Genomic DNA, 14,720 nt, shown 5'->3' on the forward strand with positions numbered 1-14,720 from the left:
TGTTTTGTTTTTTTAAATTACACTCACAGTAAAATAATGATTATTACAGAAATGTCCAAGATCGAGCATGTCACAGCCTTTTTCCTGAAACAGTTTCCTGTAACTTAAGCATTTATAAACACGGCGTTTACAGTGTAATTCATGCTTTGAGACACTTTCCTGTAACAACTCGAGGAAGCTTTAAGTGTTTACAGGATTTCAAGGTTCACTGTTGTATGACTACACCTAAGTCCTATGAAAACGGCAGAGTGCTACTCAAACATACTTTGTGCTCAGGGTTTCATTGCTCTATTGTCTCATTCTATACCCCCTCTCTATCCATGAGATCAATGTCTTTATGCAAATCAAGGGTTCTTGTTTAGATCTACAGTGGAAAGGACTTTCCAAAATAAATCTGCATTAAAGCATCATACATATTTCATGGACTTGAAGTGCAGTAAGAGCAAGCCATTTTAGATAGCAGAGCTCCGCGAAGTTTAACACTAAGCAGAAAGTAAGAATAAAATGTGGCTTAGTATGACATCACTTCGTATTGATGAGGCCTTATTACATTTGAGATATCCAACAGTAGATTATGAACATGCCTTGGATGTCAATAATGAGACACAAAGACAAAGACATTTCAAAAGATATCAAGAGTCATTAGAGCCACATGAGATGTGTGTATAGCAGCAGGCAACCATGGATTTGGTTTCAGGTTACCTTCTCCTGTCATGGAGCTTTTAGGCTCACTTTTCACTGTTTGACCACTCTAATGCTGGAGGCAGTGTCCCCCAGCAGGGCAGAGGTACAGCCCCCAAAGTACAGAAATGTTTTGAGAAGAAATTAAATAAAAAATATTTTTCACAAAGACCTTATCTAAGAGAAAAGCCATACTCTCTCTATGTACATACTCTGTGTACATATTGTCATTGCTCAGCCATAGACTGACAGTCAGAAACACATGGCACAACACTGCACATTTCCACCGCCGCTTTATATTGAACCGATTTAAATGAGTTCAGAGTAATAAAGCTTTTTGCAGGTTTATTGCACAAACAATGTGTCAGAAATAATCTCAATGAATTGCAAAGAAAACTGAAGAGCCAGCAAACATTTCCACCATCCCTGCTTAGAAAACCTCCCTGTGTCATGCTTCAAATTTACGATAACAGTTAAATTAAGTAAAAGGGTTAAAATGCTGGAAGGCAATATTGATAATTCCATTGAAAATGCGGGATGGAGTTTGTCAATATTAATTTTCCTGAACCCAAAGGAGCATCCCAACTGGTGTGTCATTTATTCACGGGGCCTGAATCATGCACTCTGAAGCTAAATCGACCCCTGTAAGACCCCCAGGGCAAAGAGCTACGGCCACAACCTTTGACCCTTATAGAATAATCTTACCAAAAAAAAGACATGGTGTGTGGATCCCCTGACTAACCGCATTTTTTTAAACACATACATATGGATTACAATGTTAATCCTATATTCTGACATATATATTGTATTTGTCCAGGCTTCCTGCATTGCTTTCAACATAAATCAAGAACAAATCAAATGTCTCACCTTTTTTCGTTAAGAAGGCTTTTCTAGTGGCCAAGGGACTCTGATGTACTTTTGGGTTCTGGAGAAATTTGACAGCGGTGGTAATCTGTGAAGAGAGACAAATGTGATTAAATTCCACACAGTGAGATAATGTGAGATGAAGGAGATATGGTCTGCAGGATAGTGATGCTTTCAACGTCCCTAGAAAGCATCACTATCCTGCAGACCATATCTCCTCACAGTCTAGACCTTCTTTAAGAAAAAGGTTCGTTATAAATCCAGACAAAAACTTAAATGGATATAATTTGATAGTTGCTTCTAAGCCCCCACACCCAGCAGAGAGTAGAAAGACCACCTGACCACTTTCCAGCTAAATGTGGGGAATGACCAAATCAGCAGTTATAAAATTAGCCCATCAAGAGTGCTGGTCAAATGGAGTATGGAGCTTAATTTGCTATTACCCTCTTAAAGACAAACTTCCATTCTTAAGTGCGCAGTGGAAGAAAATCTATACTTAATGCAGAGGTGATCATTTGTATCTAATAACTTGAGAATCCTAGGCTGAAAACTTCTGTAATTCTTCCAGTTAAAATCCTGCCATGATCAAATCACCCAGCCTGAATGTTGTAATGACTTGAAACGTTAATGCACTAGAACGTTAAATAGCATCAGAACATCAGTAGTTTTAAGTGCACTGCGTTCATCGATTCTATTATGTTTTCCTTCGAGATGCACCTTAATTTTCCACCCCAGTATGCATTTCCAAGAATTGGAGCGAGAAAAAAAATCTTCCTCAAATGGCATTAAAACATAAATTTGAAGTGGGCGCCGTGAAGTGGCGCCTCCTAAAATAGATAAATATGTAAGAACACAGAGAAAGGGGAAACACACTGGAGGGGAGGTTTAGATGACTTATTATCGCACCTGTGGTCCCCGTGATTCAATTGTAAAAGTCATCCCTCTAATAGGTTGAAAGGTTTTGATTACTCTTCTTTTCTCTTAGTGTTGAAAGATACAAAGTGATTGAGCGCCCTGCCAGTGGTAATTCGTTTTGGGTAATGCATTGCATATACTATGAACCGGTTTCAATCCAAAAGAATTGCAGTTTAAACTTGTCCAAAGGGTAGGTGTGGCAGAGGGCTGCATAAAGACCTGGATTTCTGTGACAAACACACAGTACAGTAGAATATCATGGCACAGGCAACTTTAGGGAACACATAAAAACATATTTAACTTGTCTTTAGAACACTATGAATACACTCAATGAGAAATAAAATGAAATTTAGTAGTTTTTGAGTCAACAACGTTTTACTTCAATTAGGTACAAACATGAAAATAATGATGCACAATCCATACATTTACTCTTGATTTATACTTTTTTTGTAGCTCTACTTTAAGACAAACACAGTAATGAAACTTCAATGTCAATTTTATCAAAACATGCCAGATTCCTCCCACGAGATCCTGGCACAATTTATTTAGACACTAATCTACCATTTCACTGTGACACCACCGTGACCTTGGTGTACATATGGGTTACGCAAGGGGTATGGAATTTCCTGCATCTCTATATGCTGAGGGCTTATTAAAGTCACTCACCCGGAACCTTCATTGTGACAAGCAGATTAAACCATTTGCATGGTGAACCCCCAACTGATGTTCTGGGCCAAAAGATACAGTCAAAACACAGAGCAAATATCCCTTTGATAACGAGACAAAATCATCCTGCTCTTGGCAAAGCTCTTACTGCTCAAGTTAAGTGAGCCAATGAGAGTACTTGTGGTAGAGGCAGAAACCAGAGATAATAAACACACTGAAATCTAATATTGTAATATTTATTCCAGTAAATAACGGAGGCCCTGTGAGAGGTAATGACCTAATAGAGGAAGAATATGCTGAGTGAGCAAACCTTGTTTACGTACTCCTAAAATTTCAATAGCAAAATATTGACAGGGAAATGGTGTCAATGTTAATAGGCATAAGTATGACATCTTAGTAAGGACCGCAGCTTGCTCAGCGGCAAACTAATGAGGCAAATGTCCATTTGGTTAAATCTGTAGTGGAAGGATCTTCAGGGAGAGGAAAAGTGCACTTCTTAGCAGATGACATAGATGCTTTGCACAAGTTCCACCCAGACATCTCAATCAATTATAACCACATTGCACAGATTTCAGTCTTGTCTTGTTATTGACTTATGGATCATCCCAGTTATAGTGTTGGGTAGCACACAACTGGGCTTTTAGAGGGTTAAGATGGATGGAAATGTATGCACATTTGGGTTGGAAGAGTAAATTACCAAAATAAAATGTAGGTGAATTTCCTTCATTTTTGGCAAACTATAGGAAAATATTTTGGTGAAATCAATGTTGGCTCTTTTGTAAAGCTTCTTGTAAAGCTTTGACTGCTAATGCACCAAAGTGCTCCATATTAACAGCAATAATCTTTACAAACCAGATAACCAATAAAGTGTCAGGTAAAGCCGAAAAAGAGGCGAAAACTCAATCATAGGAAGAGATAACATTAACCAACACACTTAAAGAGAGTGAAGTTGATGAACAGACAAGATTACAGCAATGTTATTGAGTTTGAATTGGACAAGACTTTGCGCTGCACTTGTCTGAAAATTACAATTGTGATACGTTGAATTGTGAGAAATGAGAATAAAAACCAATTATGTTCGAACCACATGGTTGGACGCCTGAGGGAATCCATGTAACCAGTTGTATATGTTTGCTCTAACTAGTGAGAGCACTTAACTATTATATACAGTGAGGCCTGCAGATATACTGCAGGTGCGCATTATGGGGGTTTCAGAAGTATTTGGAAAATTCATAATTTATATACTGAAACAGCAACAAGCTGTATGCTGTATGATTGTTTTCGGCTGGTTTCAATATTGGAAGTTACAGTTAGTTTCAGTATTTGAAATTAACTAGAGAAAATCATTTTAAAAACAACAAATGTAAAGATGCAACAGAAGAAATGGTTTAAAACTTTTGAAAAGGCTATAGGATCAGAAAGCAGTGGTTGAAACTGTGGCTTTCCTTCCTAAGAGGTTCGCTGCATGTTGTTTGACATTTTAAATTACATATACTTCACGTTTTTAAATCTCAGGGCTTATCTAAACTTCTATCCAAGTGTAATTGTATAATGAAACAAAACACTGCGTTGAGGCGATTTAAAAGTAGAAAGTAGTCACAGATTTTCTTTTACAGAAAAATACATTCCCATGCACTTAAAAACAACTTCATCTATTCCACAAAAAAGGTATATGTAACAATGAAGACATTCAGAGGTCATGATGGAACTAGATGTTTGGTGGGGGGGTTCAAAGGAGGGGCTAAGAGGAAATCATTAGCAAGTATAGGATTCAGTCTCAGTGTGAATCAATTCATTCCAAATTGCCCCGGCCTGTACATTTGTGGAGAAGTGCCCCTGATATAATAACAGACTGATAGACATGAACAAAAATTGTGTTAGGCTGGTCTCAAGTTTCCCCCCCAAACACACGTTTGGAGGACCAAAAGCGAGAGAAAGTGAGAGACGGGGAAAAATGAAGCTCTATATTAATTTGGTGCTTTCATGGATGATCTGCTATCAGTGGCAGCTGTCTTAAATGACTTAACCCAATACCTTTCTGATACCAGAGCTCTACCAGGAAGGAATGAAGCTTTAATGCAATTATTGTGTTTCCTTTAATCGCCTGACTGCTTGATGTGGCCAGCAGTGCTTTTTAATCTTTTGAAAGAGCAGTTTTAAATGCCCTTCTAATTGTGACATCTTTCCCGCCTTGATGTGACCTTTAGTGGAGGAAGTAGGGCCTCATGGGAGCAGCAATAGGGAATTATTGACCCTGAGAGACATCAGGAAGTGAGGTGCAGACCCGACCACATTCACTCTCGCTCAGACCCTGCAGGAGCTTCAACGGCTCTGCTGGAGCTGAACCATTCTGACAATGACTGTACAAAAGGAACTTGTCGGGTCTTTGTGTCTCTTTTGGGCAGTGCTTTTCAGAGAAGTTACACAGTGAAAAGAAAAAAAACATTACTGAAACTCAATATCAGTTAAATCAGATAAAAAAAGAGTACGGGTGAAAAATGTCCCTTAAACGAACTAGTAAAAATCTTGCTTTACTTTAGTTATAAAAAGGACCAGCGAGTGGAAAATAAATAGAGTGGTTTTGGTTTTGTGTGTCTTATTCTCTCCTCTGTGGGTAATCAATTGTTATCGAATGGTATGAAATTTGAAAGATCAGAGTCAACATAAATGAAAAAGGGTCATGGAAAACTTCATTGACATTTGCTTTGCAAAGGTTTAAAAATAACATACAGCGCTGTATCAGTGTCAGTGTTAGAGCCATGGGCAAGGCTACAAACATGACATCAAAAGCACATTATGCAAGTTTTGTAAAGGGGGGGGGGTTGGTGGACGGAAATCGAGCTTTTTTCAAGTCCACTGCATGTACAGACTAAACTTTCCATTCAGCAGCATTTCCCTATCAGAACTCTGTGATCACAAACACGGAAAAGTTGAGTCGGTTCAGCGGTAAGAAACACTTGGGGTTAAAGTACATTTGATTCAGCGAGGACACCATCAAATTGTAAAAACTGTGCAGAGTACAAATAAAAGCAGATAATACAGCCTTCGAGGTCATAGTAAGGCTGTCAAGGAAAATAATTGTTTTCCTAGTAGGTAGTTTTACTAGGCTGTAAAATTATATTTTAAAACTGTAAACTGTATTTTAAGACTCATTATGTCGGGTATGAAAGATGTTACCATGTGATTACTTCACTTCCTGTTCTTTGTACATTTAGGTTATGATATGTCTAAAAACTGGTGTCAACAAGTGTGCTTTGTCTTCAAAGGTTTGAGTTTAAAAAATAATAATTCAGCCTATTTCAAGGTCTAAATGAACAAGATTGAAACAATGACAACGTACTGCAGCATTAAGAAACAGTAGTTGGTGCTCACAGTCTTTTTGAAATCAGATGAATCAAAGTGAAGGATTTCTAATATTCTTGTGAGGCCTAAACCTGCATAGAAACAAGTGGCATCCAGCCAATTCAAAACTATCTAGCGGGGTCTGACGTTTCTTAATGTGTAACTGTCAGTCGGGCTGCCTGGGGTTGCCCTTGCTAAACTAGCGAGACAGATGACTGTTAGATAAGGACGTCCCCAGCGAGGCCCTGAGAGCCCCGATGACTAAAGAGCAGCGACTCCGTCAGTGACACCTCACTTTCACCCACTTCGGACACAAATACTTATAAAGCCCACAAATTCCTTTTAATTCAGGTAAAAGGCCCAAACCATGAGTCTGGAGCTGCTCTGAGAGATGAGGGTCATCAGAGATTAACCCATGGCACTTTAGCAGTGGGGGTGCAAGAGGGGAGTCGCAGCGGAGCACAACAAACTACTTAGCCACCACAAAACATTCCAGCCCCTTCTCAGCTGCAATCCAGTAATGGATACTTCCTCAGCTCCTCGATTGGTCAAAATATTTTCATACAATAATTTAATTCAGAAACACATTTACAAAGCAGGAGTAATCAATTTTAATTAGTTGATTTTTTTTTCATTCGCATAAAATGTAATGTACTGCCATCGATCTCCTTTGTTCTTTAATGCAGTGCCTCTTTCCTGTAATACGAAGCTTTTCTTTTTCTTTTCTTTTACAGTCAATGATGAGATTCTGTGACAAGCAGTGCTCTTCAATAAAGACGATGAGCGTTACTTAACACAAGAGTGCTCACAATGCAACTTTAAAGCAGGGGAAGTGCTAAATTATGTGGTTGTACTTTTTGAAATGTGCAACGTGTGAAAAGTTAGGTTAAAAAAATGAAAATCAATCATATGATTTTGTTTTTAAATACAATAAAGCTATACAAATGAGTATAAACTCTGGCTGCCAATATTTTGGCTATCATAAAAAAAATGTAAATCAAAAATTACATATTTATGTTATTTTATTACCTTAAAATAATTGTGTACATTTTTTTTTAAATGAACAAAAACTGAAGTGGGGAAAAGATTCAAAGTCTTAAAATGAGACATTAGAAATATTAAAAAACGTGGTCATCATTGCTTGCTCTCTTGAATTTCATAAAAACATCATTTTAGTACATATACTATCTGAAAATATTTTTTAAAAAGAAACAGATAATGCTCTGAGATAAATAAAAACGATTCAAACAATTACATTTGGAATTATAAGTTTTTTGCCAGAAACTGATCTGCAGGAGTCATCTAAAAGTTATTTTGTGAACATAAATTAGAGAAGCAACCGGCTTCAGTCACATAAACAAAGACAAAGGCTTAACTTAAAAACTGCCACCACTCTGTTTGTTGTCCTTCATATCATCAAGGCCCGCCAGCCTTTCACAATCAATTAGTTGATTGAGGCAAAACGCAAGCGGCACCAGCAGCAAACAACGTGAAGCTTGTGTCCAAGCGACACACCACAGAAGTTGTGTAGTGGTGTCAGAAGAAGAGCTGCCTCCGTCACGAGCAACTTACAGTGACAAGCCTATCCTCCTCTGTTGATCCAAACTGCTCCTCTCACTGGGAAGACACCAGCCCAGTGACACACACACACACACACACACACACACACACACACACACACACACACACACACACACACACACACACACACACACACACACACACACACACACACACACAGCGAGGCAACTTGAAGTGAACTTCTGCGATGGGCAAATAATGCAGGGAGCTCGGGTGAAGATGCAGAGAGTTGGCATCAGTTTTGTGTGCAGTCCTTTCAGCCTGCCAAATAGACTAATAAAACTAGAATAGAGAGGGCAGCGACAATAGGGAGAGAGGTGTCCTTTTATTGATCAAATGATTCCTTCTTGGGTACACTGTGCCACCAAATGAGAGTCTGCTCACAAAGACAGCCAGGCAGTTTGTGACATTCCAGTGACATTATAATCGCGCGTCAACCCATTTCCAGTCAATAGGCCGAATGCACTAATCGTACGTCTTGGATCAACAATTTCATGGTCTTCAAAGGGGGGCAGGAATTGATGGCATGACCCTCCACACGGGGTGAGACCCCTCTATCCTCAGCGAGTGCCACAGCGAGAAGGAAAGGAGAAGGATGGTGTTAAGAGAGAGGCATCAAGCCAGGAGCGCAGCCAGAGAAGATTAACATCGCCATCTACTGGTCAGGGGTGGTAGAGGTGGAGTCAGAGGGGGGAGAAAAGCCTGGCAGTTCAACCTTGCGGCCTGTCTTTCACTGAGACCTGTCAGAAACATTTAGACACACTTGCCAAGACAATGGGCCACACATCTACAGAGGCAGATACGTCATCCTGAAATCACCATCAAATGAGGGAGGAAACTTAGGGCAGCAGGACTTGGCTTGGTTTTGGAGAAGGAAGAGTCTGTTCCTGATCACACTAGGGTGACAAAGAAAAATGTTGGCTAATTCTGCTTTTCTGGAGGCTTCCAGCTGCCAGTAACAATCTAACCTCGAGAGTAGGATAAGCATAAAAAGATTGCGGTGCTGAGAGCGTCAGAAAACAACACTCATCAGGGTCGCAGAAGTAGCAGGGCTCTTTCTTCTCATTTAACCCGATACCAGAGAGGATACAAACACGACAGCTCGTCAGATCAAATAATAATTCTTCATTTCAACCTTTCTGAGCCAGGGAGGCTGCACACTAGAGATTTCATTGGCTATAAAATGTCATAAAGCGACGAAAGCAAGTGTGACATTTGGTTTATGCCACACCTAAACTTTATCCACCTCTTCTGAGAAGTTCAGACAGAATTTTCAGGTTTTGCAACATGTTTTCCAGATTGTTAAGAACTTTATGTGACGTATAAATTCTATAATTTAAAACTACTCCCAAACAACTCCAACCTTTCGGCTTAAATCACAGATATCACGCAATGTTTGTGCATTTATGATCTTTCTGTAGATCTCAGATTATTAGTCTTAGTTGATCGCTCTCCCATAAAAAGGTGTCTATATTGTAGAGGAATCTTAAAAAAACAAGCTTCCCTCTACTTTAAAAGTAGGTCTACCAAAATAGAAAGATTTAATCAGCATCAAAACAGCAGATAAAAGACGCAGGAGAAAAAAAATCAGAAAGGAATGCTGCACAGCACCCATACTTTTTGTGACTACGTGACAGTCACAGGCAGCGGTCAAGTTTAGGCGTCAACACCCATCTGAACTCTACATCAACTCACGTGGTGACGGGGGAAAATACATGTTTTACCGGGCTCCTCCAAAAGAAAGAGGAGAGGAGAGAACCCACAGTGAACCACTATAATGTCACACAGGGTGGCGTGTTACAGCAAAGGGGCTGAGTTGGCAAGCAGCTCAGCAGCAGACGCGCACCTGTTCTGACATTTTCTGTCGACCTTGACGCAGAAAACACATGACAATGCCACTCTGTGCATTTCACAAGTACAGGCTGTTTGACGAAGCCCTTCCCCTTTTCTTGTCCCCAACCTAAAACTACTTTCCAGGCAGCATGGAAGAAAAGCATGACGTAGACCAAGGGACAACCAGCACTAAAGTCAAATACTGATAGTAAATATCAGTGAAAACAGTTATACACAACATCTGATACAAAGTCATTTTTGAGGAAAACCAGAGAAAATGTTCTGCTTCCAGAGGGTCGCAGGCCACCAATAACTCCCTTAAAATTCAAAATACGACATTAAACACGATCTGAAAGGGACACAAAGGCCTCAGCCTTTCTTCTTTTTAGTCAGTTTCTATCATCTCATTCTCACCCTTTCTTTTGAAGTTCATGACAGAGCTACAATGCATTCATCCAGCTACTATTTTAATCAAAGAGAAAGCAAAGTAGTGCTGCCAGGAGAGCCGCACAGGAAAACAAATGCAATCTTCCTGTTAATCACTGCATTAACAAGAAGTCGACAGACTTGACGCACTTGCCAGGGAGGGGAGCCAGTCCAGGTGTTGGATAATTGTCAGTTGTGCAAGTAGCTTTGGTTGCTTTTTTACTGTGCCAGCCTCTGTTTCACTGCTGGTCTACACTTGTGCCCCACCTTAATGATAGCTTTTAAAAGTCCTCTTTCTGCTGAAGGCTGCACACAGACACTAAGAAATCTTGGCAAGTGTTTCTCCATGCTGACTGTAGTGGACTATGTATGAAGGATTAGACGTCCTGCTTTATTCAGTGCAGCTCTATTTTAAAGTATGAGGAGTGTCTTATTTAAATGAAAGGCCAAAAACCACTTTAAAAAAACACATACAGGCTTTGTAACCCTTTATGGAAAACAAGTCCATATATCCTCTTCCTGGCAAACAACCATATATTAGAAACGTCACGGTAGCCCGGAAAAAAACAACTTGCCAAGACAGCAACTTGTCAGAAATGATTCACGTGTTTCTCTGATTCTTAAAAAAAAAATCCTTCATCTGTAGGTGAGGAGAACGTAATTATGAGAGGATATGAGTAACAGACCAGGCTCAACTTTTCATTATAAAAACACTGGAAACTTCACCGTTCACTGTCAACGCACAAACATATCACACATCTCAAGTTAGGCTAATTAGAGTGCTACATTTTCACTTAAGTGCTCTTATTTTTGCGGGTTTTAAGATAATTTATCTCAGTTTCTGTATTCTGTCACTTTCATTCTAGCCTGAAGAGTAGCCCACTATCTCTTTTTTTCAGATTCCCCAGATAAAGCCACAATCTCAGGGCGCCACACACAGAGAAACTCCGAAATCCTATTAGCATTTTGCTTTCATTATTTTTAATCAAACCCAGAAAACTGACACATATTAATTAATATCCATTACCAGTTTTTTTTTGCCTCTCTCCCAGAGAAGACGTTGGGGGGGAAAAGAAGCAATTAACTTAACAAAATAATCAAAAAAATTGTTTCAGAAATCCCTGATAAATGTCATGTGAGGTCCCGTCTAAATGTAAGAAGTGCAATACATTCTTGCTGTCATATTCCATTAAACTGCTATTACAGTCTTGATAGAACTATTAGTCACTACATTATTAATAACATTAATGTATTTACATTTTTGGTGTACAAGCCTGCTTTCATGCAATAATTTATGAACCAGACTTCAGATATGTTATAACGCTCCACATCTAGGCTCTTTTGTGTTTATTATTGATTGTGAAAACAGTCAAAATTCCAAGTCATATCCCCCTCTGCCCTTCCCCCCACCCCCTTAATGTACTGGAGTGGGCTGTTTACATTAAAGGACTGGAATAAGTGCATTTACATCTGAAGCATAACTTCATAATTTACATTCCAACATTTATTAGAGGTGACAAACGAGCATTTGGTCCACTCGTGCTTTTCCACAATGCAGCACTCATTCAATCCATATAAATTACAGCTGGGCTAGGGAGTGCAAGAGCAAATTATTTTATTATATTTATGCATGTATGACTCTATAGGGGGTTACTAAGACAAACAGGGAATTACTTGATTAGGCCAACTGTGGTTAACAAAGAAAGAAATATGAGACTGCAGGTTAGGCCAATCAAATTTCAGCATTATTTAAATGGTTGGCCTCAATTCAAAAATGTAAAATACACAGATCTTATTGTAAAAGCTTAAGATCAATAAGACTGTTGTATCTATAAAACGGGTAAACTGCAGACTCCATTGTTGACTTCACTTAACAGTACACAACTGTGTATTTTATACCGTATAAAGGGCTCTTTTATGTATTGCAGTCCCAATGGCTTTCGCTGAGCTCGAACTAATATTATTCAATTAAAAGAAACTTGCCTAAAAGGCAGTATTATATTACATAATTAGACAGAGCAGCATTTTCAGAAGTGTAGTTACAAATGCGCTGAGGGGATCCCAGCATTTGAACAAATATCTGGCGCTGTAGGGGAGCTTGCCGACAAATTAACAGCTAATAACTTACTGGGAAGCCAGATAAAGAGAGAAAAAATGTTTCCCCAAAGTGTCAATTACAAACAATTTTTCCTCTGATTTCCCACACTTGTGATCGTATGATGTGCTCAAAAGCATTTTGAATATTGAGCCAAAATTGCATCGTTGTTCATTTATTTATCTTCTTTTTATTTTTTTACACACTGGATTCATTCACAGAGAATTAATTCAGCAGCGGCAGCAGGATAGTTTAGGATAGCTCTGAAAGCGTAGGCGTATGGCTCCCTCGTGAGAGCACTTGCTGGTCAGAGAGGAGACAGACGGACGGGCGCAGGAACAGGGGGAAATGAAGGGGGATTCAATCAAATTCATGTTCATTAAAATCAGAGGACATCACAAAAATTAGAAAGATGCTGACAAATCAAAGGGTCTCAGTACCTGAATTACCATAGTCATTTACTTATTAAAGCCAGGATGCTTCCTGTCAATCAAGAGCCATCACATTCTCCATTTGCGGCGGAAAGCCAGCGTAATTGCTTCTCATACTAATCAACACAACTTGTGTAATTATGCCTTGAAAGTGACATTGGAGGCTGAGAGCGATGTGAGCAGTCTTGACAGCGGAGACATCTCAGATTCATCGGGAGATTTCCAGCCTCGCTGCGAGGAGACAAGCCACTCTCAGACCAAGTTACTCACTCGAGCAGTTTACAACCATAAACACAAAGAAAAGACGATAAATCAAGCTGAAGTAATTACAAAGCAGAATACAGAGTATAAAGGAAGCTCGGCTCAATAAGGCCACTTTCCCAAGTATATTGAGGCAAAATGACTACGCTGTAATTAAAACTGCTGTCGTATTTCTATCATTTCTTAAGTAAACATATTATGACAGTTCACTAAATTGTGGGAGAATAGGAAATTACAGCTCTGTTACCATGCTGTTTACATTAATGTACTCGCTGAGCCGAAAACCCTACAAATGAAACCCTAAGTATTCATTAAAGTTTATTGAATTCTGCTTAATCACAGACTTTACATGTGTCTTCAGAATGAACTTTGGGTAAAACTAGCTTCAACATTCCTCCAGGCATAGGAAAACTATCCAAACCATATTCCCAGGCTGCATCTGTCACCAGTCACACTGCGGCCCAGCCAGGAAGGTCAGAGCGAGGTCAAATTACTGCAACAAATCAAGAGCCAGGGGCCACGACATGAGACTCTATCTACATAAAATATGCATATTATTGACATACAGTGACAACAGATTCTTCTTTATATACTGTGAACTTTACAGTGAATTAAGGATTTTCAATGCTCTCATCAAAATCCAAAGATAAAGATGCTGCATTGTCGGGATTTGACGACGCAGATCTAGTCCGGCTCAGCACATAAGGCAGAGACCGCAAAAAAAAAAAAAAAAATGGGCTTCATCTGTGCTCATCTCTTTCAAAGAGATGGGAGGAACCATCAGAAAAAAAGTCACCAACATCAAAAAGAAGTCAACTGATAACTCTGGCATGCTATGAGTAGAATAATGATTTCATCTGCAAACAGAAATAAAGATGAGAGATTTATGGCTCGTAAAAAGTTCAAACAACAGAAAAAACCAAAAATGTGTCATTCCTCACTTATGACCTCCACACTTTGGCACATGTTGAAGACAAAGTAAAGAAATGCCCTTTTGTGTGAGAAAAACAAGAACGGTTACAGATATAGAAAACAGAGGCTTTTACAGGAAAAGCCTGTGTGATTCAGCCTCTGCGTTCAACTCTAATGAGTCAAAAAGTGTGACCTGCACTTAAACAAGAAGTCACAGCCAGAAGCTGTAAACTCATTTTCCCCATCCGAGCCAGCAACGTCGGCAGGACCTGGAAGATGTGCTCCGAGCATGCACGATAAATCTGACGTGAAATCATAATCATAAAAGCAATTAGCTGACCCTGCGCCACTCGTCCTTGGACATGACAGTGAGAATTCATACAGAGTCCTCTAAGGAGGCTGGCTGCCGGGTTGGGCGAGGAGGGGGAAAAGTGCAACACAGCAACAATAAAACAGAGGGCCCTTCTTGTATCATTAACCACCGAAACAAACAGCGCATGATGCACAATGAGTGTTGCGCTGAGAAACAGAGAATTGAGCTTTTAAAAGATAAAAACTTCGACCGCTGAAACAAACTGTGGTGGGCAGATGTTTCACATGTAAACCTATGGGCATGGGAAATTAAACACAATGATGTCATGGCATTATCATTTGTAGTGTTCCGTTTGTAGATCAGAGTTTACTTATTTCAAATGAAACACAAGAGCATGAAT

General features: G+C 39.4%; 1 protein-coding gene across 3 annotated transcripts in view; it reads right to left on the reverse strand.

Annotated features, from left to right (window-relative positions):
• Positions 1-14,720, reverse strand: part of pex14 (peroxisomal biogenesis factor 14) — a 45,017-nt gene that overhangs the window by 22,897 nt on the left and 7,400 nt on the right. For 2 of the 3 annotated variants that reach the window (XM_010781186.1, XM_010781184.1), the window contains exon 3: positions 1,549-1,633. In XM_010781186.1, the coding sequence (XP_010779488.1) occupies positions 1,549-1,633 (85 nt within the window). Of the gene's footprint in view, positions 1-1,548; positions 1,634-13,516; positions 13,589-14,720 lie in introns of those variants that run through there. The other variant, XM_010781185.1, reaches the window with a different exon arrangement.

Source organism: Notothenia coriiceps, unplaced genomic scaffold (assembly GCF_000735185.1).
Source record: "Notothenia coriiceps isolate Sejong01 unplaced genomic scaffold, NC01 NC01_scaffold00022862, whole genome shotgun sequence".
Lineage (NCBI taxonomy): Eukaryota > Metazoa > Chordata > Actinopteri > Perciformes > Nototheniidae > Notothenia > Notothenia coriiceps.